The following is a 24,058-nucleotide window of genomic DNA, read 5'->3' on the forward strand; positions in this document are numbered from 1 at the left end:
CCTGCTTTTGTGAGTGAGAGCCCTCATTTGAAAGACACGGTAAAATTTAGCAGTAGTGATTGTCTTTGTATTAAAACCTACAGGACAAGGCTTGAATGCTTCTTGAACCGAACACTTATTTGCTTGCCTTTAAGAGCCCACATGATACCTAGCACATGTTTTCACGTGTCACACCCTGCTGAGCTTGTTTGCTTAAGGTAAGCCACAAAAAAAACAGCCTGAGTACACGCTCCCCTGCCTACAGGGGGATTGTGTCCGAGGAGCATCTTATTTGAGCTGTTTGCCATGAGGAATGTTGGCCTCATTGTGAAACAGCCTGTGCTAGCTATAGCTATCAGCACCGGCTATAGTTAAGTGTTTTCAGCTGGGTTGAGTATGAAAATATTTCTGGAACTGATTTTTACATAATATGGTTGAAATAAAATTTAGCTTATCTAACCTGCCCTCTCAGAGGGTAAGGACTCTTGAATAATTCCTGGCTGGTGTTTTTTTCCTTGCCAGTGTGGTTTCATGTGCGTTTGTGATTAAAGAGTTCTTTCTATGCTCTTTAGTAAAAGCAAGCTGAAAGTCCACATAAACCCTGAATAATAACGCATGTTTAGTCCTTCAGTCCTGTGCAGTCTCGCACTGCAGTGCTCAGTACTTGGTCTTAAAAGTTCCTGTAGACTTCCTTCCATTGAACGACACGAAGTCACTCACAGGAAGACTTTCAAAACCAGGTTTATCTATTGCCAAAATAGAGGGTCAACAACAAATAGTCTCAGATCACGTGCTGCTACAGATTGTAAGGATGCTTTGCAAAGTCCAGCTTGTCCATCAGCTGAGCACAGCTTTTACTGGAATGCATCGATAGAGACGCATCCCTTTGCTACTGCCAAGGTTTTACAGGGTTTTGTGGTAGGTTAAATTGGCAGCTTGTTGTCTTGTTTAAAAAAAAGTCTAATATTTTTAATCACTGTAATAGCTGGCTGCTTTTGCAGCAATCTGTTCTGGTGGGTTTTAATCTGGTTTAGTTTTTCACTAACTCCGCAGGATTTATGCAGTCTGGGCAAGTTCTTTTCACGCTCCCCGTTGAAGTCTTGTGATGTTTCCAGCCTGCAGGAGACTGAACTAAAGGGGCTTAGAGGTTATCTAGCTTGCTGTAAGCCTGTAGCTTAAAGGTCAGTGGACAGTAGTAAAAGAAAAGGTGGGTGAGGTAACAAGCTGTTGCCATAACACCTGTGTGTATTTCAGAGTTGTAACTGCTTTTTCTTAAAAGCGAACACCAGAAATGTACATTAGCATATTTAAGTAAGGCTAAGTGGGAGTAACAAGTCTCTGCATCAGAATAGTGTCCTATGCACATTACTCACGCTGGATTTTGACCTTTGAATATTCATCTGGAAGTGTAGTTACGCGCAGGGTGACTAATGCTAGCACATCGCTGCTGCAGGCGGTGATGCTTCAACAACTGACTGAAGTTAACTTAAAAGATAAGCTGAGTGTTTTTCTTCCTCCGTCTATAGGATGCTCAGAAACGCTGGTTTGTGCTCTCTGAAGGGACCAGGCAGTGAATTCACCCTTCTCCTTAAGGCTCTGCACAGTTTTAGCACAGAGGGAGATGTGAAACCCACAGGCAGCCTGTCCCTTGCTACAGACGGAGTCGCAGGGGCTCCTGCCTTGTTCTCAGTCCTGTAACAAAGGATGGATCAGGGAAACCGCCTGTGCTCTTTGCCTATGAAAGAAAAAACTGGCATAGAGGTTTGACTTACTGCAGATCAGTACTTCAGGCAACTTCTGCAGTCAGACTATTTGAAGGCAGTCTTATTTTTTTTTCCCCAAAGAACCCAGCTGTGCGTTGAGGAAGCAGGCTGCGCGCTGTTGATAAACAGAACTCTCGAAGCCATTTGTCTGCATTTAAACTCCAGCAGCAGTGGTGGGCCTTGGAGACTCTTCTGATTTGCTTTCTAACAATATCCTGTGGTATGTGTGGCTGCAGCTGCTGCAGCGATTGCTCTGGAGCTCTGCGACTTACAACCAGAAACCGAGCTGCAGATAAATGAGGAAGGGTTTGGTGCCTGCACAGATCTCCGGATTTTTCATCAAAGTGGTAGCATTGATCAGTCACAGCTGTATGACTTCGCTCCTGTAGCTGGGGAAATGGCTTTCCTGTTAGCCCTGCTGGGTAAGACTGCGGATTCTACCTGGGATAACTTTGACTTTAAGAAGTGCTGTGTAGAAAATCACCCAAGCTTCCAGTGTTCGTGCTTATCCTAAGGTTAGAAACCATGCAGCGATGTTGATGTCGGAGCCTCTTCTGGAGGAGTTACGGATTCTTATGAATTGTATTTGGGATTTGGGGAAAGCTGCTAGCAAAATGCAAAGTTATTTAAGTTATTTTTAAAGGATATGGAAGGGGGACGGGGGCTACAGATGTGACACAAAAGAGAGCTGCCATGGGGAAGCAGGGCCAGCGGTGATCAGCATCAGAGCATAAAGCAAGGCTGCTGTCCAGACACACCGATGGGTTACAGCCCTGAGGAACACATCGGGTGAGCCAAAAGCTGCCTGGTGTGCTGTGGACAGGGAGAGACATGAAAGAACAGGGATCTCTGCTTCATAGGGTCCCAAGCAGTAGATGGGAATAAGTGCAAGAAGCCCTTAAAAAAAAAGGGAAAAGATAAAGGGGGAAATGTGTTGCTGATCTCTCGGGGTGCAAGGTGGTGTGGGCAGCTCCCAAGCTTGTTCTGGACACCCAGCCCCATGCAGCAGAGACCACAGCTCCTTAATTGGAAGCATGCTCCCTGGGGCGGCTCTTCTCCTAAATAATGAATCATTCATGCTTTCCTGTCAAGAGCTGATGTAAGGCTCATTTTCAAGGCACTGGCTCGGTCTCTCCTTTGCGGAGTGGCCAGGTGAGTGCCCCAGCAGCACATTTAGGCCACCTGCAGCTCTGCTTTTAGCCATGGAGCAAAGAACCCAGCCTTTTACCCTCTTCCAGCTACCAGCTGCTTACCCCAATGTCTTTTTGAGGACTGCTAAAGGCAGGAAGAAAAAGGCAGGCTGTTTTGGCACCTTGCTTTAATGTGCCCTTGATAAACAAGGTTGGTAGAGTACCCCTCTTGTGGTGGAAGGGACGGATTTATTCAGTGGTGTTTTTCTTGGTCAGTTATTACAGGTCCTTCTGAAACCGGGCCTGCTTCCTTACCAAACCCTGCTCAAAAGGCAAAATTTCCCTGTACCGTGCTCTTCATTCAACTGAGAAGAATATTTCTATAGAAAATTGTCGCAATGAGCAAATGTTGTGGCTTTTAGTCTTCCAGACCTTGCTGTGAATCCTCTTGTTTCTCCTGCTGACTTACGAAATCGAGTGCTTACACAAGTCCGTGTGGCTCAACCCAGCAGGCTTCGGCGCTTCAATTAAAACAGATTTACAATATTTGACAAGTTTTGTAGGTCAGCTTGGTTGGCTAGCAACGTGCTGCTCCAGGCTCAGTGAGCCACCAGGTCTCTGTGCAGTCTGTGAGCAGCATTTGTGCACGCGCTGTTTCAGTGCGTAGGAATGTCTGCGTTTTGGCCTCTTAGTGCTGATCTCTCAGCAGGGAGAGCGTATCAGGCTCTCTGCTCTAGTAAGGCTGTGAAGAGCGATGCTGTCGGTTCAGTCGTAGCAAAAACAATTTTGTTTGTTACTGTGTTTGGAAATGAGGGGGAGATTTGTTATGGCTTCGCTTATGTGTTCTCCGAGCTTGTTAACACAGCAGGGATGCGTAACTGAATGACTCCCTCTTCCAGGTACATTCCACCGCTGATCTGGGGGAAGAGTGGACATATCCAGACTGCCCTTTATGGAAAAATGGGGAGAGTGAGATCGCCGCATCCGTACGGACACCGCAAGTTCCTCACGATGCCAGATGGAGCAACAGCAACCTTTGATCTCTTCGAGCCGCAGTCTGAGCACTGCACTGGAGGTCAGTCGCAGCAGCTGCCGGCTGCATCTAGCTGCTGACCTTGGTTCTGTGCTCTGGGGCATGCAGGGGGGTAGATAAGAGCCCTGATACTTGATTCTCAGAAAAGATGGGTGTTAATTCTGGTGATAGGAAGGGGGCAGCTACACAGTGCTAGCCAGCCTGTGGAGGCTGTGAGACCATCGTGCTGTGTGCTCATCTCAGACAGCAGAGTAGGACCTGCTAGACTAATTACCCGTGTGTGGCAAGGGGTGGGCATTAAGGAGCAGCAAAAATGTTCCATAGCTTCTCTGCATGAAAACAATCTCAATGTACTTAGGATATGAAGGAGTCCAGACTATAAGAGAATGCTGTGCAAGAAGCAGGAAATCCTGGTGATCTCCTACTGTGCTACGTACGTGTTTTCAGAGCATCTGTCAGATTTCAAGCACCCTATTAGCAGTGGTAACAGCAACACTTAAAATTGAGTTACTGTGACTTCGGTAGTACAGTCTAACCTCTGCAGCAGCTGACTTCATTGTAAGCCCACAACTCCCGTTTAGCCTTCAGAAAAGGCCAAATTCTTCCCATTATCAGAGTTGAGATCTTTGTGGTATAACTGCAACAGTTTCTTCTGGCCTTATCACTGAGGAGAATCTGAACAGTGCTTTCCTAATGAGGCAAAAATTCACAGTGGGTAGAGTTAGAGCTTTGCACGTAAGTGCAAAGAGTATGAGAGCTAAATGGAAGTACTTACATGTATGCTAATCCTGAATATATTTTTACTGTCCTTACTTGAGTTACGGTAATGGCTTTCTTAGCTGATGAAATGATACCGTGTTAAACTGATGAGCAGTGCCAGCAGATCAGATGTTAGATTAGCCACAAAGCAGGTGATGGCTAATGTCAGTTGGTCAGAATTCCTGTGCTTAGCAAGGGTTCATTTTGAAGATCTGGGTTGTGCTGGATTCTGAAAGGGAAATGAGAAAAATAGCTTAGTGTACCTGGTGCATGAAGAAGCAGTGGGCTCTCGTGCTTCCACACTCTCAGCAGGCTGTCAGAAGGCAGAACGAGTGTGATGTCCAACATATTTCTTCAGAGGAAAGGATTTTCTCTTGGTCACTAGGCAGTTTCTGTAGAACTGTTTGGTCAGCCTTCCCCAAAGCTAGGAGATTGTTCGTCTGCTATAACATGAATTACTCCTTCCACATCTCTAGCAATAGAGCTGCTAGTCTTCTGTCCCACTCCAGGCTTTTTGGCAGAACGGTAGGATTTTTACCTTTCTTCTGCTACGTGGTTTCCCATGGATCTGAAATGGAAAGCTTCTGAATTTCTTAATTTGCATGAAGTGACATTTACTTAACTTCCCTCTCTTTCTGTGCACAGAGGATGTCACGATGGTGATCTGCCCTGGGATTGCTAACCACAGCGAGAAGCAGTACATCCGCACTTTTGTTGACTACGCGCAGAAAAATGGCTACAGATGTGCTGTTCTGAATCACCTGGGGGCCCTGCCGAACATCGAGCTCACTTCTCCACGCATGTTCACCTACGGTAGGTGCTGCAACAGCTGACAGCTTTCGAGCTTGTTGAAGTTCTAGGGCTTGATCAGGCTCCTTCAGCACACCACAATTGCCACAGGTGAATTAGGCTGATCATTTTATGCTGTTACTTAGGACCTAAACTTAACTTAGGAGGAAGAAGGGAAGCTAATAGCAGGATTCAGTTTTTCTTTCTCACTTATCCTAGTTCTAACATATGTATCTTAATTAAGGAGACCATTTTTGAAAGAAAAATAGAAAGAAAAAAAAAGTACTCATGGCTACTATGTGGCTGCTCAAATGTCAGTTTAGTGGGATATGAACGAACTTGGCTCTGTAGGATAAAAGCTATTTCTGACACTTTGGAAAATGTAGTATGAGAAGGAGCGTGTATCACCTTATCCAGAAAGTACATTTCTATTCTAGGAAGGACATGGTCAGATTGGTCCCTGAATGTAACACAAATGTCAAGGAATGGCAGCAGTTCTGTAGTCTGACAGTAAAACTACAGTAGAGGTAGTGCTTAACTACCCTGATGTGGGGCTTTCACCTTGAAAATAAGGAAATCCTTCTTAACCTAGAAATTAAAAGGAATAAAGTGCTTCAAGGTGGGTTAAGAGTGACTCCAGTTATTCTTACGCTCCCTGCTAATAATGTGTGATGTGATCTTAGTAGAATGTGGCCCTCTTGCCAGGGACCTGATCTGCCTGTTCCTGAGTTCTGTTGAGCCTTCATGTCCTCCTTTACTGCAAACATCTTTAGTTATATTACATCAGGAGTCAACTGTGGCTACAATAGCCTGGTGTTGGGTTTCTTTATATCTTTTTAAAGGTAACTAAGATACTTACTGCTAAGAGTTTGGATTAACAGCTCAAATGTTGATCTTGAACACTTGAATTGCCAAAACATCTCGTGCTTTGAGACTCTGGGTCTAGCAGGCAAACAGGCAGTAGTGCTTCTTTGCTTGTTTTGTAGCTATTAAATCTGCTCCTGAGAGGAAAACATTTCAGGAATACCAATAGCTTTAATTTTTAATGAGATCCTAGACTGGTAGTTGTTTTGAGTCTACCAAGCTTGACTTCCCAAAAGCATTTTTTTGATAGAATTTGAGAGTTTCCTTCCAAAAATAGAACCTTCCTAGTGCAGAGTACAATCCCCGAATTCACTGGCTGCGCTCTGAAACTTCTGGTAGTGTCATGTTAGCTTGATATTTAAACATAGGCTATGGCATTATTATTTTTTTTGAATAATTAGCTAAAATGACTTATAAGGGACTGGGGAAGAGGGGATGTAATGCCATCATCAGCATGTATAGATCTGCTACTGCTCTGCCTGGTGCTGTTTTCAATAAGATGGTGCTCTAACTTTGCCTAGTGTCAAATGCCAGTCTGGATTTCCCAGTCCTTCTCTAATTTTCTGAGAACTTGCTGGAGCTGATGGCAGATTGTTCATTTCATGCAGCTGCCCTTTAGACCTTAGGGAGCTATTCTGCTCTGTAGCTCTGAAGATATGCCTTTCTAAATCTTACAGCCTTGGGAAGGGCGAGGAATGTCTAGCACTTCCTCTGAGTAAGACAGTAAATCACTTCACAAGCAACTCTGCCAAGTGTTGTGCCAGCAAGACCCTGTGCAGACTTTTACTCTGCCTCCAGCCCGAATACCCTGTTGTCCTTCCAGCTTATGCTGGATTCCTGATGCATTTGCTGGGGAGCAAGTAGCATAAACAAACATGATTTGCTGAATCCCAAAGCCTTTATATCAAACTTGACCTGTTGCTGTTCCAGCTTTAGGTTTCTGAAATGGCTGCCAGCTGCTGTCAAATCACGAAAGTCAAACACAGTGTTTTGACTGCTGGCTTCTTCCAGAGGAGACTAGAGCGATGCAGCGTTTGTCATCTTGAGGCAAACTGTCCATTACCAATGTTCACAAGGAAGTGCCCAAGCTGTGATGAAAGGCTCAGCCAGAAGCCTCCTATTTCACTGAAGTAAATGCAAACTGTAGTGCTCAGCATCTCCTCCAGAGCTGGCCAAAACCTGTGTCTGATGTCCAGCAAGGATGTTCCTTTTGGGGTGGGGGCACACTGGAGCACCACTTGGGTGGCACAGCGTACAATCCAAGCTCTTAGGATGTACCTTCCTGGAGCAGCTCCGCAGGACAGAGCTGAGATTCTGGCCCTAAACTGGAATAAACAGCTGTAGTTTTATTGCTTTTGCTGATGTGGTGCCTTCTGTGCGGTTTGAAGCACTGAGTCCAACTGGAAGGCTAACAAAGTGCCTAGCCTGGTGATACCATTGTCCTAATACCATCAGTTTGGGAGCTGCTTCTCTTTGTTTCCCCTTACCAAACTCAAAGGCAGGAGAAATAGCTGTAGGTACTGATATGCAGAGATTTTACCTAGCCGTGTCAAAGCCAGGGTTGTTTGACTTCACTTCTTCAGTTGCTTTGGAAAGGCAGAGTTCAGATTGTCAGATGGGCTGCTCCAAGGGTTAGGTTTTTTAAATTTTATCTTTGGCAGTCAGTCGGACAGGCATGAGCTAAGGTCCACAGGACTCATAAAATAGAGACACGAATATGTGTGTGAATCAGAGCCCTTAAAATCTTGAGGTTATTGAAAAGTCAGAAAGGGGAAGGCACTGAGCTTAAAGCACGCAACTGGAGTGTGAAGTAGAAAATTGTTGGAAGATGACTCTTGACATTCTCCTTATTTTTCAGGTTGCACCTGGGAGTTTGGTGCGATGGTTAACTACATCAAGAAGACCTACCCTCAGACCCAGCTGGTTGTCGTAGGCTTCAGCCTGGGTGGAAACATCGTGTGCAAGTACCTGGGGGAGAGCCAGGCCAACCAGGAGAGAGTCCTGTGCTGTGTCAGCGTGTGCCAGGGCTACAGCGCGCTCAGGTGAGCCTGCTGCTCTCTTCTGGGTGGGGAAAAGCTTGCTGGCTCTCTTGCACCTAATTAAATTAGTCTGTAGGACTGCAGGATGCCACCTTCCTGAAGCAGCAATCAAAGCTTTGTTGATCAGCAGCACAAATGACCAGTCAGCAGTACAAACTGGCTTTCTGTACCTGGCCAGGTAAACGCTGGCAGCTTCTGCTCTGTGCCTGTGGGTTGGCCTGGCTCTGTTGTGGCAGCACTGCTGGTGTCGTAAGGAGAGGCATTCCCCATGCAGTCCTGGCTAATTAATCAGGCAGGTTGGGCAGTGTGACAAACTGCTGAGCTGGTGCCAAGTTTGAAGCAATAGTTTGCTTTCTCATCGCTCTGAGGAGTATCACTTGGCCCATAATAGCTTTCCTGGCTTCGCTGCCGAGTGTCATCCGGCAGCTCTTATCTGGGGAGGCTGGAAGGACACAGCTCGTGCTCTGTCAGTCCATGCTCCCCTCCTTTTGGGGGTGCTGCTGAAACAGGCAGGGGGCTGATGGGAGGGTGAAGAGGCTCTTGCAACCCCTGCTACCTGCCTGAAGTGGGGAAGGTGGGGAGGCTAAGGATAACAGCCCTAAGGGCTGCCTAAAACATTAACCTGTTGTTCCCTGCCTGGAAGCTGAGGCTGTAGCACTTCACAGGAGCTGTAAGGGCTCCACCTAGTGTTAGCACTTACATTCACTGATGGAGGCTTTGGGTACAGCACTGCTGCTTCAGAACTTGCAGCTCAACTACTGGGCAATAACTTCCCTGTGCAAGTTACTGAAGATTGAAACAGTGCAAGTGGTTAAGCTAATGCTCACGGGTCTTGCTGTCTCTACGTATGGGCAACTAGTGAGGTACAGCTGGTTGTACAGCAACTTAATTGCCTCTCTGAGCAATGAGAATATTTGAAAAGCAAGGGGTTATTGAGGTCAGGGTGTTGGTGTCAAGATCCTTTGGACAGATAAAGATGGAGCTGGCAGCACGGAGCTGGAACTCCTGATGCTGCTGATGCTCTACCTCTACTGTGACTACTTTGGTATTCAGCAATCTGAAGGCACCTTTTATAAGTTAAGCTCTTACAGGTGAAAGTAAGAAGTTTTTTCTGGAAGCATTGGACATGGCTGCAAGCTTGATAGACAATTCAGTAACATTCCAGTATACCTCGTGCCTTTTGAGACTTCAGATCAGGTGCAAATCAGATGCTTTCAAGAATAGTCTGGTTTTGTTTCAAGTAAAGTGTTAGTTGTATTGAGGTTCTGGCACAGAGTATCCTATTGAAACAAGCTCCTGAAACTGATTTTGTAGCCATCAAACAGGGTTTGCAAGGATTGCATCTGGCCTTGGCCGGTTTGATTTATCTTGGAGTTTTGCAATGTTGTGTTTCTGGTCTCCAAAATGTTCTGAGTAATTCTGTTCCCTGAGCTGATTTCTTAGTAGTATGTCATGGTGTGCTGGTGAAGCGGCAGGGTAAGGACAACCTGTTTAACAATGCTGCACTTGGATATCTGCGTGGAAAAATAACAGCTGCTCCTGTGAGTTTATGCAAGTCTTCTGCGGGTTGCTGTGGATTCCTGAGCTCTTGACTCCACCTGCTGGGTGAACATCTACCAGCAAATCTCCGGTCACAGAACATCTGCTGTGCATTACCGTGCACCCAGCAGGAAGGCTTCTCGTATCTTGTGTCTCCCTACCTAATGTTTAGTGCTGCTTTTAAATGCTAATTAGGCAAAGCTAGGGAAAAGCAACATCAGTAAATAACTATGAAGTAAATGACAGGCTAGGGTGGGTCTTGCTATAGAAGGGGGAGGGAAGAGGTACAAAGCATCTCCAGGTGGAAAGGATAAGCCTTATCCTTCTTGGACTTGCTACACAAGTGGATTGCCCTGGTAGATGACCAATTAGATTACAATTCCTCTTTTTATTGGCTTGTACACCCTTTGTCCCTAATTATCTCCAAATATCTTTAGGAAGTAAAGGAAAAAATTAGGAGAAAGTGGTAGTGAGCAAGATGAAGCAGGCATTTGAAATTTGGAAACCTTTCCAGGGCGTTAAGCAAGTGTCCCATAGAGGGGCATGGTAAAGTAGAAGCAAAGCAAGGCTCTGCCGGCAGAAAATGGGTCTCTGTTTAATGAATTAACACAAAGTCTGGGGAATTTGTTCCCTGAGGCTAAGCAGGGACCTGTCTCCTTATTCCTTAATCTCTGCCTGCACAGGCTTGATTCTGCTTCTTGATCTTGTGGAATGCATCTTTAGTGTAGCTACAGGCTGTGGGGAGAGTCTCCACCTTAGAAACCGGTGTGCAGTCCTCAAATAAGACTGGAAGTTGAATTTTTGTCAGTGCTTGCAGCCCTTCATATTAGGAGTCCTGCTGTCTGCTGCAGAAATTGTGGGGAAATGTTGTAGTTATAACTTCGGTTGCCTTGAAATCACTTTAAAGGTTTGCTTGGGAAATCTTTTCCTGTCTCTATTCCCCTGTCCTGGTGTAAGCGTGGTAGCTGTAGCCTGCTTAGACAACAAGCCCATGTTGCAGCACGGCTTGCAAGCAGGCAGCCTGCTTATGCTCTGCTAGGAAACAGCAGCTTGTGGCTTGGAAGGTCACGATAAATCCCCTGTAGTTCTGGTGGTATGTTAATGTTTAAATGGGAGTAGTTCAGTAGCTGGAACTGCCTGCTCCCAGCATTCTTCGGTCGCTCAGTAAATGATAGTAGGTTCCCTCAGTAACAGCAAACCCTTGGTAAGAGTAAAGCTCTAACCTGCCCGTGACCCTGCAGAGCAAAGGAGTGCTTGTATCTGGCAAAGCTCACAGAAGTCTGGATGACTTTAATTCTGTTTTAACAACAGATAAGCTGTGAAGTGCTGTTCTGCTCTGAGAATAGGTAAAGGCTTCAGCTCCAATGCCACTTGCAGCTGCAATGAGTATTTACCCCTACAGTTCCTGCCAATGAAGGTAAAACAATAACAGTGTGTGTAAATATTGCAAGCATCTGCACAAATGATTTCCTTTGTAAAGCTATTACACGCAATTAACTTTTTTCAGCAACAGGTTTTAGTCCTTTCCTCGGTGGTTCCATTAAGTAAATTGCATTCAACTTATGCAAAGGGATAGCAAAGTCCTCTTGTCAGTGCTGCAGATCTTGACTGATGGCTCCTAAATGCTCTGATCAGGACAGCTAATTGCACTGTGCAAAATGAGACTGCAGATCTGTTTTCTGATACTCCCGAACTTCATCAAAGTGGAAGTCATTTCCTGGAAAAGGTTAAGCTATGGCAGGGGAAGCCTGGAGATTTGTTTACTTAGCCTCTAGGCTGCAGTGAGATGTTACGGTGTATTACTCTGATCTTTCAAGATCTCCATTAACAGCTTAGATTGCTATGCTCTGTGTTTTTTCTAGGGCACAGGAAACCTTCATGCAATGGGATCAATGCAGAAGATTTTATAACTTCCTCATGGCAGATAACATGAAGAAGATCATCCTTTCTCACAGGTAAACTTGCTCTATTGGATTTATCTTCTCTTCTCGGTCACACTTTAAATTCAGACTCCTGAAAGATTACTCACAAATCCTCTGCTCGCTGTCTTTTAAGTGAAGCAAGAAAAAGAAGGGGAGCCCATGCCAATCGCGTATACTGTAAAATATACAAATAAGCTCTGGTGATCCTGTTAGAAGAAAGCAGGCTTTGTTGTGTTTTTTGTTTTTTTTTTTTTGCCTTCTGAGGAGACTTGTTTAATGAATAAACAAGATGAGCACAGGAAAACATTGTAATTAAACTTCAAAGTGGAGTATTGTGCATCTGTTTCACTTCTAGCTAAAGAATCCTCTATTCCAGGAGCCTCTTGTTCTGCCACCTACTGGAGGTAGGATTAATCTTCAAGATCTGCTGCAAGGGGCTGCTGCTTATCAGATAAGCAAACAGTCGTTCTGTAGATCTGGCTTCTAGTTTTTTTCTCCAAAGAGCACGTAGCCAGCAGAATACTTAGTGCTGCTCTTCCTAGAGTGCTACTGTCCTTGCAGTATCCCTGTGCTACTGTTGTGATCTGTGGCTCTCAGATATGAAAGGAATGTGTTTGGTTAAACAGGTGACATGCTCCGTGGTGTTTCCTAGACCAAAATTATCTGGGTGCTTCTAGGGCAATGAATATGTAAGTACCTCATCAGTGGATGCTAATTAAGGCCCATTCCAGTAAGGAGCATGTACTGCTTGCAAGCTTTTGGTTCATACCTAACAGTCCTGTGTGGTATGAAAAACAGGCAGGAGGAGGTAGGACAACTGATGTGTAGGATGATCCACGTAATTCACTGCAGACTGACAAATATTTGGACAACTTGGCCAAATTATACATGTCAGGGTGTATAAGCCCCCATGAAATGGTGCTTAGATTCATAAGCCAGATAAAGGCAGTGCTGGCTTGAAGGAGATTCAGTTAAGTAATCTTTTTTTCCACAATCGTTTGTGCTCTAAGGCAGCTCCCCCAAGTCAAGCCTGGTCTCCCTCCTGCTCTGCCCTGCAGCTGCTTCTAAAAGGGAATAAAAATCCTTTCCAGCTTGCAGCCTTTGTTCTATTTGTTAAGGGAGCGGTTTGTTCTGGTGAAGAAACACATCCTCTCCTGAGGGTAATAACTAATTATGACAAGTGTCCATAGTAAATAGCTTTCTGCTAAGGTAATGCCCCCAAGTAATTTCTGCTGGATGAGCTAACCTAATATCTGTGCTGGGGAGACTTCAGGACCAGATGGTGATGGGGCTGCTGTGCCCAGGACTGCTAGTGCTCTCCCCGAGCCACCCACGGGTTTGATCTGAAGCCAGAGGACCCTCCCTCCAACATGAAGCCTCTGTTCTAAATCCCCCTAGTGCTGTCTGTTCTGGGAAGGTTCTTTATAGAGGCTCCTTTTGCAGTTTGTCAGTATAACAAGGGAGCGTTTTTCTCTGAAGTGGCTGTTAGTTTCTGTTACACCTCGTTCAGAAGCGAGGTAGATGAAAAAGCTGTGCTTGATCCCAAGGGAGCCTCGTGTACGTAGCCCACTTCTATTCTTACCTTGTCAGGTCTGGTAAACTCACTTGTCCTTGAGCAGGTCATGGCTTTGCTGCACTTGTTATGGTGTTCGGATATTTATCTTGTTACTCCTCTTTCAGGCAAGTTCTTTTTGGAGATAACGTGAAGAAGCCACAAAGCCTTTCAGATGCTGATCTGAGCAAACTCTATACGGCAACATCCCTTATGCAGATCGATGATAATGTTATGAGGTATGAACGGGGACTCTATGCTGCTCTCTGGGTCTCTGGAAGTGCTTTCTGTTTTAACTGTTACTCTTGCAGGTCTCTCTCTGTGCCTGTGGGAATCTGCTGAAATGCAGCGCTGACAACCCCAAATCCTTCCTTGTCTTTACATTGAATAAAACCACAAAAAAAAAGTTTATTTTTGATAGTCACAGCTTCTGTAAAGTCATCCAGGAGGCATTTATCTATAACATCTGAACCTGCAGCCCAGAATAAACAAGGAAGAGGCAAGCTCTTGCCAAGAGGTCCACAAAAAATAACGCAGAATGTGAAAAGCATCTCGGAACTGCACATGAGTGTTTTTAGTCCTGCTTGAATTTTGAAACAAACCCTTCCCCCCGAGAATAATGCCTTCTTTGTGAACATTAGAACTGGCTGAGATAACACGAACTTTTTAACTTGTCATACTTGCACCTAAATTAAGCTCTCTGCATTATTAGGCAGCAGGCTGTTACTGCCGGTGTCCTTGAAAACAACTTAGTACTTTGTTCAGTGGCTGTGATCTTGCCATGGCATGTTCTATATCAGGCATTGACACCTTTACAAAATGCTGAAGCTGTACACTGCCAGCTATACAGCTAAAACGTTTTTGGAGGAGTAGGAATATTGCTGTTTGTTGTCTTTCTAAAAGTGATTCCTAGGGGAAATATACTTGTCCTTCATCCCTGAGGCCTGTCTACTTTGGGCCTACAACTGCATCACTGTCTCCTACCCCAGGAAAGAAAAAAAGCACTTGAGTATAGGCTCACTGCATCCTTGGTTTGAAATGAAGGGCTAAGGATACTGCAAAAAAAAATGGAACCACAGTGAATTCTGGGCGGCTTGTAGGCAGGCCCTTTTGTCCAGTATGTTTGAGGTTTGTAAGCTTTGATGGTTTTATGTTTGTAAAGGCTTTCAGGTGGTGAATAAGTTTATAAGTTATTCACACAGGAGAAAGCAAATTAAGTTTAAAAAAGATGCCTTGAAGGCTGCTAGACTTCCACTTGAATGTTTAACTTGGTGTGTGTAGGAGAAACACAAATCCTGCTATCAGTGTTTGAGTAAGCACAAAGCATAAAGGCATGTGCTGCCAAAGGTGGTTTTTGCAGAAAAAGACATTGTCCTTAAAAATACGGGTCTGGGCATGTACGTCCTTATTTGCAAATGGGAGTCAGGTGGGTGCTAGAAACATGATGGCAATGACACTATCCGTTTCAGGAAGTTCCATGGGTACAGTTCCCTGAAGGAGTACTACGAAGAAGAAAGCTGCCTGCACTACTTGCACAGGGTAAGCTCTTGCAGTTGACTGCTCTTGTACCATCTTCTTCCTACTGGAGATAAAATGCTCCGTGCTTTCTGGTTTTGATACCTAGACACAGCTGTCTTAGCTTGGATTTTTAGAAGTAATCAGTATTTTGGAGTGGGATTTCAGTTCTTACTACTCCTAATGCTGGTTCTAAATGCTCTTGGCTCTCTAGAGATCATAGCTCTGGGTAGTAGCATCCAGATGATCCAGCTAAAGCCAGGAGTTCAGCTGAACCCCTTTGAGTGTAGGTGCATAAGGTGGAAAATGGGTGGTGGCATACAGCCTTCCAGGCAGGAAGGACTAGATACTCCGCAGGAGGCTCAGCACATTATCTTGGAAGACAGATGCTTAGCAGGCCAAAGTAATGCAGAAGTAAGACTGGAAAATTAATTCCTTCTTGATTTGCTGAACCGGAGGATGGAGGCACTCCAAGGGAGTTTCCTGGACTTTAACCAAGGTGTTTATAACAGCTAGCACTGGCTGCCTGATGTGCAAAGCAATGTAGAGTAAAAAGGGTGTAGCTGTTTGAATTCTGAGAATGGGGAAGATCTGTGACTTAATCTGTTTGCTCTGTTACACCCGTATCGCTTTTCATACAACTGAATTGAATAAAAAAATAAAGTGCTGCAGAGTACTCCGTTGGTAAAAAGCCACCAGTCTGAATTTTTGACTGTTTTGCTGATGGTTCTGCAGGTAAAGGACAACTGAAATAAGATGACTGAATTGAGCCAAGCTAGGAAGCTTTATAACAGTTGATAGAAACTCAAATACCACCCCCTAACTGTTTTTTTCTCTACTATGTTTCTTGGTACAGATCTATGTTCCTCTTCTGCTGGTTAATGCTGCTGATGACCCTCTTGTGCATGAGAGCCTTCTATCAATTCCAAGAGCTCTTTCAGGTATCTTGAAGTAGTCTGCTCCAGCAGTGCATATTTGTTTACCTGCAGCTTCCTTATCTCATCACGATCCACGATTACAAAGCAGCTTGACTTGCCTTATTACGTCCACAATCCTGTGGGAGGTGTACTAAGCCTCTTTAAAACACCAGTTGCTCGAACTAATGAGGCTCTTTGTGAGGAGGAAGAACTTGAGTCCTCCTTTCAGGCATCTTCTGCTGTTTAGGCTGCTGTTGATAGCCAGTAGTTTCATTCTGTAACATTCGGGTTACTTTCTTGAATGGGAAAAAAAGCTTCCTTGTGTCTTTGTTCCTCATTGGGATGTAGTAGAAAGGTGGGTTATTGCAGTGGCAGTCCTGAACAAGTATAGATGGAGGGCCCCCTTCCCTGATGAATGGAGCCCATGCTTTGCTGTGTTACTTGATAATGAAATAAGGTGTGTCCTTTGAAAGGAGTTCTGTCGGCTCTCTGTCTTCAGCCAAGAAAAAGTCAAATACCCTGTAGAAGCTCAGAAGAATGAGCTGGTTGCTGTTCCTCTGCACAAATGGTGCACAGGAAGGAAAGCTGGATTCATTCTTCTCTTTGAAAGCTACAGGCGGAGAATTCATCTACAGCTGCTTCCAGACAGAACCAAGCACAGGGATTTTCTCACTGCACGTAGATCAAAGTGGATAATATAATGCCAGAGCTTTGGTGCAGCTCAGCATGATGCTAACAGTCCCAATTCCAGCGTACGTGAGTTAAAGGTAGAAGGATGTGACCTGTGTTGCCATAAGAGCCCAGCCAGCAGCATTTCTTGGCCAGCCTGGTTCCTGTGGACCATCTTACTTTGTGAAATTGTTAGGTTATGTGCTTTTGACTTCATATTAGCTGTGGCCTTTGTCAGCACATTGCTGCTTCCATCACGGATTGCTCCTCTTGGTTCAGACCCTATGCCAAGGATCGAGTTGATTATTGCAATTTAAGGTGGTTTAGCTCTTGGCTCCAAATTGCTGACCTGCTGGAACTGTGTGCTTCCTTCTGTTTTACAGAGAAACGGGAGAACGTCATGCACGTGCTGCCCCTTCACGGAGGCCACCTGGGCTTCTTTGAGGGGTCCGTACTATTCCCAGAACCTCTGACCTGGATGGATAAGCTCGTGGTGCAGTACGCCAATGCCATCTGCCAGTGGGAGAAGACAAAGTCTCATTGCTCAGACACAGAGCAGGCGGTATCTGGCCAGGAGTAATTGACCCAAAGACTCTGGATCACTTCAGTATATCTCCCCCTTTGGGAACTCTTTGTTCCCTCACCTGCTGCTTCAGGTTTCCATTCTCCTTGATATCCTATGGCTGGGGTTTGATCACAATGTTTCCTTCTGAAGTGGAGTTGAAACAGAGGTTGATATCTGGTCAGAGGATCTTTGCTTATATAGTCACTTGGGTTTGTAATTTACTGCTCTGCTTGAAGAATTAGATTCCGACTGTGACTTGTTACAGGGTAATTGAGCTAAAGACAGTTTGCTTTGATGTAACAGAAGTTTCAGATGCCAAAAGCCTTTCACCTGGTGGTCAAAAACTTGATCTGAAGCATTTGTTGAGGTGTAGATGACAAGGTAACTGACTTTTTCAGTCCCTGTGCTGGAAAAAACCCTGTACCAAGCCACAGGCCAGTGAGTGGTTCAGTCCATGAGCCACTAAATAGTGGCTTGGGAAAACAGATGCTTGACTGTTGGTGGAGTTCTAATCTTACACCATCTTCAGGGAGTGTTTCACTTCCTGGGAGTGCAGTTACACAAGTGAATCACTTTAAAAATGCTTAACTTTTCCATGCTTCAGATATCTGTGGGTTGGGGTATCTTTACGCTGGGACTCCAGGTAGAGAAAAGCTGCAGGCTGGTAATACCAGTTAATGTTTCTCTGTAACCACATTCTCACACCAAGACCAGACCAGTCACCTTGTCGTATTTGCCTCTTTTTAAATGTAGTCATGTTTTTAGTACTGGATCTCTTGTTTGACCCAGAGCTTTTTAAAATTGGCTCTGGCTTCCGAATGGAAACCAGCGATGAAGAATCTGCAGGATCTTTTTGTGAGCTCAGTATGTTTTAAGAATATTTCATAGTTATGTACTCTGTTAGGGATTAAATTGTAGGGTGGGGGGGAATGTATCTAGATTTACTCCCCTTATGTCAGGGTAGATTATACCAAAATTCTCGTCCTTAATTTTCAAAGCATTGAATGGTTTTCAGACACATGACTTGCCTTACAGTTGGTGGGAACTTGATGGGTCTAGCCCTGTGCAACTAAAATACCTTTGACTAACTACTTCTGTATCTGTGCAAATGCTGCAGGATTTTACTGGCTCCAGTAAGACATTGGGCTCCTCGCGTGAATTCCTTTCTGCATGCCCAGACACCCTCTTCTAGTTGTACTGTGCAAAGTGAAGTGCAAAAGCTCCTTGCAGGAGTGATGCCTCAAGTGGCTGTTAGGGCCGAGGTGGTTATTACGGGCTCTGCTCTATCCCCTGGTAGGAAAGTTGCCCCATGACAATCTGGAGACTGAATTTTTGTGGTCACAATCTTTTTTTCCCTATTTGCTCTGTCAACATTGTAGTCTCGTTAATCCACCCTTGAGACTTCTTTGTCCCAGTGTCAGTGAAGCTCTTTTCCCGTCACACTTCCCGCATCCAACGAGCACTTTATTGCTTTAGCCTCGGTTTGTGTGCCAGGCACTTCAGTTTGTAGTTGAAAGGTGAAACAAGCTGCAAGACTTCAGCGTGGCAATGCAGGGGAACAAGCCTTCTGGACTGCCCTGTCCCGGAACTTCATTCAGTAGGTTGCAGAGGTAGCTTTTTATTTTAATAAAGCAATAATTAACTATTGTAGCAAAGGTGCATTATCATATCAGGAAATTCCTTTCAGTTTGCCTTAGGCCAGACACCGCGGCCTGCTAGAATGAACTGTGGGTACCTGCGCGTTGTCCTTGTTACTGAGCCCAGGTTTCCTTTTGTTCCTCAAAGAAAAAGGTGTGATCAAGTAAAGCTGCAGCAGTACTTGGCCGTGCTTGTGGCTGTTCCTTAAGAACTATTTTAGGGCATCAGTTAGCAAGGATATTCTTAGCTGATGGATATTTGTCTTTGTGTTGTTGTTCTCTCACTCATCCTGCATCTGTATATCACTCGAACCTGTCATGCAAGATGCTCAGAATTTTGCTTAAATAGCTGCTCATGCAATTTTTACTGGATGTGCTGTAAATGTATTCTCACTTATCAGGATTGGAGTGTAAACAACATTTGTATGCATCAACTAGCCACAGTATGAATTTAGGTGTGTAGGGTATGTGTTTTTTTTGTTTATCTCCAGGGGGTCACAACTTTAGATGTCTCAGTTTTCCTGGCATACACATCTGCAGCTTCACAGGTCACAGCTTTCTGCCTTGAGGAAGCAAAGCTGCTCCTCCCATGGCAGGAGATGCCCTTTTTAAAATGCTTCATGTCCTGCTTCAGTCCAGCTTTACTGTGCTGTGAGTATCAACTCCAAAGAGATTTAGAGGAACAGGAGCTTCCCGTGGTAGTGACCCCACTGTTGAGGTGAGGAGCCCATCATATGACCCAACATGTCGCTATGAAGGAAGGACAGCGTGCATCAAGCCTCCTTGGAGATCAAAATTCTTTCTCAGATTTCCTCAAAGTTCCTCAAAAGCAGGGCTCCCTGCCCAGCTCCCCACATGGCTGCAATTCTGCCTTCCTTCCCAGGACCCCAGGCTTGCAGAAAGAGTTCAGCTGTCGGCTGCCCCCGACAGGGAAGTTGGAAGTGAGAGCGCTATGGCTGGCTGCTATCTGAAAGTAGATGTTGAGAGGCAAAGCTGGCATTTGCTTGCTTCGGAATTGGGGTTAGAGGGCAAACTGCTTTTTGGGCAAGGCATGTCAGAGTAAAGCTCCACTTTCAGAGGAACTGGGTAGGTTTTTATTGAAGAACTTTTCCTCCTTCCTTTTTTAAGAACCGTTCTTGACAGACCGGGTTTTGAAACGTTTCCTGTTCTTGAGGTACGAGGAAGTTGCCTTCTCAAGTGTACCTTTATTTCAAACTGACTTCGCTGTAGTTACAGTAGATGGCCAATCAGTGATGTCTTAAAGCAAATATTTCCTAAAAAAATGAGGTGAGCAGCTGGGCAATTATCAAAGCGGCAAGAGCTTTGTCTAATCAAGTAGGGATTTTGCTCAAACTGAGGTTTTTTTCAAGGAGTACTACATCTTCCTGCCCTGTAACTCATAAGCCTTCATATTTCAGAAGTGCCAATGCTGTGGACTTTCTGAAACTCTCAACTAGAGAAGTAATAGGGGTCTGTCCTGCTCCTTTGACCTGTTCTTGCACTTGCACCTACTGCTTAAACCACTTGTGGCTTGACAACTAATTCTAGCCTGTTTGGGGAGGAAGAACTTTGTCATAGCTTGGTTGTGCAAGGGTTCCAGAACCTGGGAGTCACCTTACTAACTTCTGTTGCAGACAGAAGCAGTAAAAATCTATTCTCCCAATCCCACCCAATTTGCTCCTTTCAAAGCAACTCATGTTGTCAAACCTGCTGCAGCAATTTAGAGATCTCAAGGAAGCAGGAGAGGAGGAAGTGGAGCTGCAGTGCGTGTTATCTAGAGACCTTCAAAAAAAGGAATCCTGTATTAAATCTTGCTGCTGACAGAGATTGGCAGCTGAAACCTAGTGCCAGTACCACAAGCAGGAAGGGACTCTGTCCAATCCTTACCTGAAATGCATTTCTCTCCCAAAATAAGGCAATGCTAGTTCTGTGATGTCTGCAGATGGTCTTCACTTGCCAGTGAACCCCACCTTAAATGCAACATGAATTTTTAGATCTTAGAGGTGAAGCAGTCTTTTCATCTCTTGCGAAGACACACGAGCTTGTAGAAGGACACACTTCAAGCCCGGAGCAGTACAGCCTGGTAGCGCAGTTCAAGACTACAGCATGATGAATCTGTCGTGAGCTCTGTTTAGTTTCAAACCGGGATTAGAAAAGGCATCAGCAGAGCTCTTCATTTATTCTCATGTACTATACACCCCTCTTCCTCATCACTGTATGTAAAAGTAACACTCAAGCATAAACCCCAAGGACCATCTGAATCAGATAGCAAGTTGCAGAACGTATTTTTGTGGTGGTTAGGCTGGTCCAACCATCTTTGTCAGTGTCTGGAGACACCTGGAACTTGGAGGGGAGCAGCTGGGACTTGCTCTGATGGACCACAAGGAACTCGCAGCTTCCATGACACCAGATCTGCCAGCACGTTTAATGATCCCATGGTTGGGTTCTAAGTTGAAGGTGTTTTCAAATGAGTCAACAGCTGCACTGTAAAGACAGACACTTGAACCTCCCTGCAGTCTTTTCCTGACCATTTTTCTGCAGTTCCTGTTCTCTGAAGGTACAGGTTACAAAGACAGGGCATTAAGCAAAGATGTTGAGAACCGTTGTCTCCAGCACTGAATTTAGCCACGCTACCTGTGTGTCATCTGTCCTGGGTCTGTCACAAGTTCCTAGACCTCAGCCCTTTGACACGTGGTGCCTTGCCCTTTTTCTCCTCCTCCCTTGACATCAGCATATCTAGAGACTTCAGCAGCAGCTCTGTCAGAGCTTTTGGGCTTTGCTTTTTAGTAAAGGATTCCTCACACAGCAAGCGGTGAGACCCCTCTGGCGATGTACACTGTACAGTCGTGTGCTGACATAAAGGACCTTTGTGGGCAGCCTCCAACTCGATGGTCTATTTTAAGGCTTAAAATAGCAATGTGTATAAGCAGTGGATCATTTCTCAGCTCTGTTCCTCGAGTTCCTCGAATTTGCCTCTAGCCATAGGGATTGAGTCAGACGGAGGGTTTGCTTAGTATGTGACTCGTTACCTTGTGATCCCCAAGTTCTTGTGTCTGTTGACTCTTCAGCAACATAACTGGAGGTGAATTGTGTAAGGGTCTACATCTCAAACAAAAGAGCAGAGTGGTAACTTCAAGAATTAATTGCTGAACGGTTCAGTCACCTGGTTTGCTTCCAAGGACTTTTTTTTTTTAGAAATATTATGCCTCTCTGGAGGTTGTTGAAATTCTTCACAGCCTTTTCAGGAAGACCAGGAAAGGCCCTAGTCCTGTGCTGCGTGTGCAAGTCATTTGTTGTGAAGAGCATCGTGTCAAGTCATGCTCCGCGTGTCCTGAGCCCTCTGGCAGCTCTGTCAGCTGGGTAGATCCCAGAGCAACGGTGATTCAAAGCAGGGTCTCCTTCGGGGCTTCTAGTTCTAGGCAAAAAGCAAACAGCTCTTCTTGGCGTGAGGGCTTCCTGAGCTGTCTACCAGCTTAGAACGCCTGCAGAGGGGGGTGCCTGCCCCCCTTTCATTGCTAGCAGCCTTTTACAGCAGCCTGGACTCTCCTCAGCTGGTAGGGAAGCTCAGGCACGGTGCCATCAGTCAGTCACAGCAGCTGCCAGCTTTCCACACTGCAGTGGAAAGGTTTCTGGGATTACCCTGAACTATTGCATTTCAAACATCTGTATTTGTGTTTTTCTGGTTAATCAATGGACACAAACACCGCAATCCAGGGCAGCATTTACCAGGTTGGATCTGCTGGTATTGAAGAACCTTTTCCAAGTCTGTCTGATAAGGCTCTAAAAGCCCCAGCCCTGCATCCCCCGTGGATGAGGACCATGTTTTGCAATCTCACCCCTTGGCCTTGCCTAACGCAGGTGACTTGAATACCAGCGAGGAGCCTGATGCCACGAGGTGGCCCGACACAAAGCCTTTTAGCTTTTGTCTGAGTGACGAGCTTGCATCGCATGCCTGCAGTCATGTGAGAGCTTTGATTAGATGCAGATTTTCCTTGTGGGATCTCTTACAGCTCTTCTGGGATGCTGACCCTTCTGTGGCTCCTGCCAGCTGGGATGTCTTTAAAAATAATAACAATAAAAAGTGTATTTCATGTAACCAAACACTACTGCTTAGCCCACGTCAGCAGCTTTCCAAAGGACCGTGTTTTCTCATTCCTGACAACTTGTCCCTGTTTCCCAGTGACCAGAAATCCTTTCTGAGAAAGCGATAACCCCCTTGCAGGAGGGGCCCTTTCTCTGGAGGTGCCAAGCTGAAGAGGTGTGGGGAGCCCTCAGGAAGGCAGACCCGTGCCCTTCTCACGTTGCTGCTGCAGCTATGTTAGAGCAGGCTGAGAATCGGATGTTCTTGGTGAGCAGCGTGGTTCATTACAGATAAATTTCCAAATTGGCAAAATTATCCTCTGGAACAATCTCTAAATGCTGCCCTGAAAAAGCTTGTGTACAGAGATAGCCTCCCTGCTGCCACGTTCTGAGTCAGATTCTCTGAAGCTGACAGCTGCAGGGGAGATGATTTGCAACTAGCAATGCAATTTTTCTATATCTGCTGATGTTTACCTTTAAAATTATATATATAAATATATATTAAAGTGTCTTTGATTTTTTTCTTTAATTTTTGTTCTTCTGTGTGGTGTAAGATGGAAGTCATTGCACAACAAAATGTAATTTTGTTATCTTTGATTCAGTGGGATTTCTTTATTTAAAAATAAAGGACTTATGGAAGTCAGCGCTCCGTGGAGTGGCTGTGTCCCGTGTTACTGGGTGGGGGGGTCCTGCTGTCATTCCTGACACACGGAGCAGCAGCGAGGAAAGGATGGGCTGACAGGGGAACGCATTGGGCCAACAAGATCATCCTCACCAGAACACAGCCGTGTGCCTGAACACCTTCCCTCGGTCACAGGATTTGGATTAGCACAAGGAGGAACTGGAGGAGTTCTTCAGCCCCAGCCCTTAAATGTGAGTTTAGTGTTTGATGTTAAGGCTTCTGTTTGTTCATGGCTAAAACAGGAGCACCTCAGAGCAGGGCTGCCCATATATCCTTGTGGGGTACACGAAAGCAGGAGTTGCCTGGCTGCTCCCCCTCCTGTCTCCCCGACAGGAAAAACCCTTAGAAACCCTTGTCAGTGATTCCTGTGTCACGAGCTTTAGTCCTGCCTCTGGCTTTCTGACCACTTCTTGGCTCCTCTGGAGGTAAATGCAGGGGCTCTGGTTGTTCTGGGAGCTGTGGCTGGCCGCCTCCTTGGAGGGAGAAGCCTCAAGCTTGCACTCTTCTTCCCTGCCTTGGGGAGAAGCTCTGCCACTCCTATACATACACAGATACCTATATATATGGGAGCATCTCAAATAATTGCCCTGGCTCAAGCAGTAGCTAAGCATGGGGAGCCTTGCT

At 45.3% G+C, this 24,058-nt stretch overlaps 1 protein-coding gene across 4 annotated transcripts in view; it reads left to right on the plus strand.

Moving 5' to 3' along the window:
• The window catches only part of ABHD2 (abhydrolase domain containing 2, acylglycerol lipase), a 37,947-nt gene extending 14,552 nt beyond the window's left edge, over nt 1-23,395 (plus strand). For all 4 annotated transcript variants that reach the window (XM_068696482.1, XM_068696484.1, XM_068696483.1 and 1 more), the window contains 8 exons: nt 3,772-3,947; nt 5,310-5,477; nt 8,176-8,359; nt 11,758-11,850; nt 13,498-13,608; nt 14,839-14,908; nt 15,741-15,825; nt 16,854-23,395. In XM_068696482.1, coding sequence (XP_068552583.1) covers nt 3,772-3,947; nt 5,310-5,477; nt 8,176-8,359; nt 11,758-11,850; nt 13,498-13,608; nt 14,839-14,908; nt 15,741-15,825; nt 16,854-17,050 — 1,084 coding nt within the window. In that variant the 3' untranslated portion in view covers nt 17,051-23,395. The remainder of the gene's footprint in view (nt 1-3,771; nt 3,948-5,309; nt 5,478-8,175; nt 8,360-11,757; nt 11,851-13,497; nt 13,609-14,838; nt 14,909-15,740; nt 15,826-16,853) is intronic.
• Nucleotides 23,396-24,058: the final 663 nt, after the last annotated feature.

This window comes from Anas acuta, chromosome 12 (genome assembly GCF_963932015.1).
Source record: "Anas acuta chromosome 12, bAnaAcu1.1, whole genome shotgun sequence".
Classification (NCBI taxonomy): domain Eukaryota; kingdom Metazoa; phylum Chordata; class Aves; order Anseriformes; family Anatidae; genus Anas; species Anas acuta.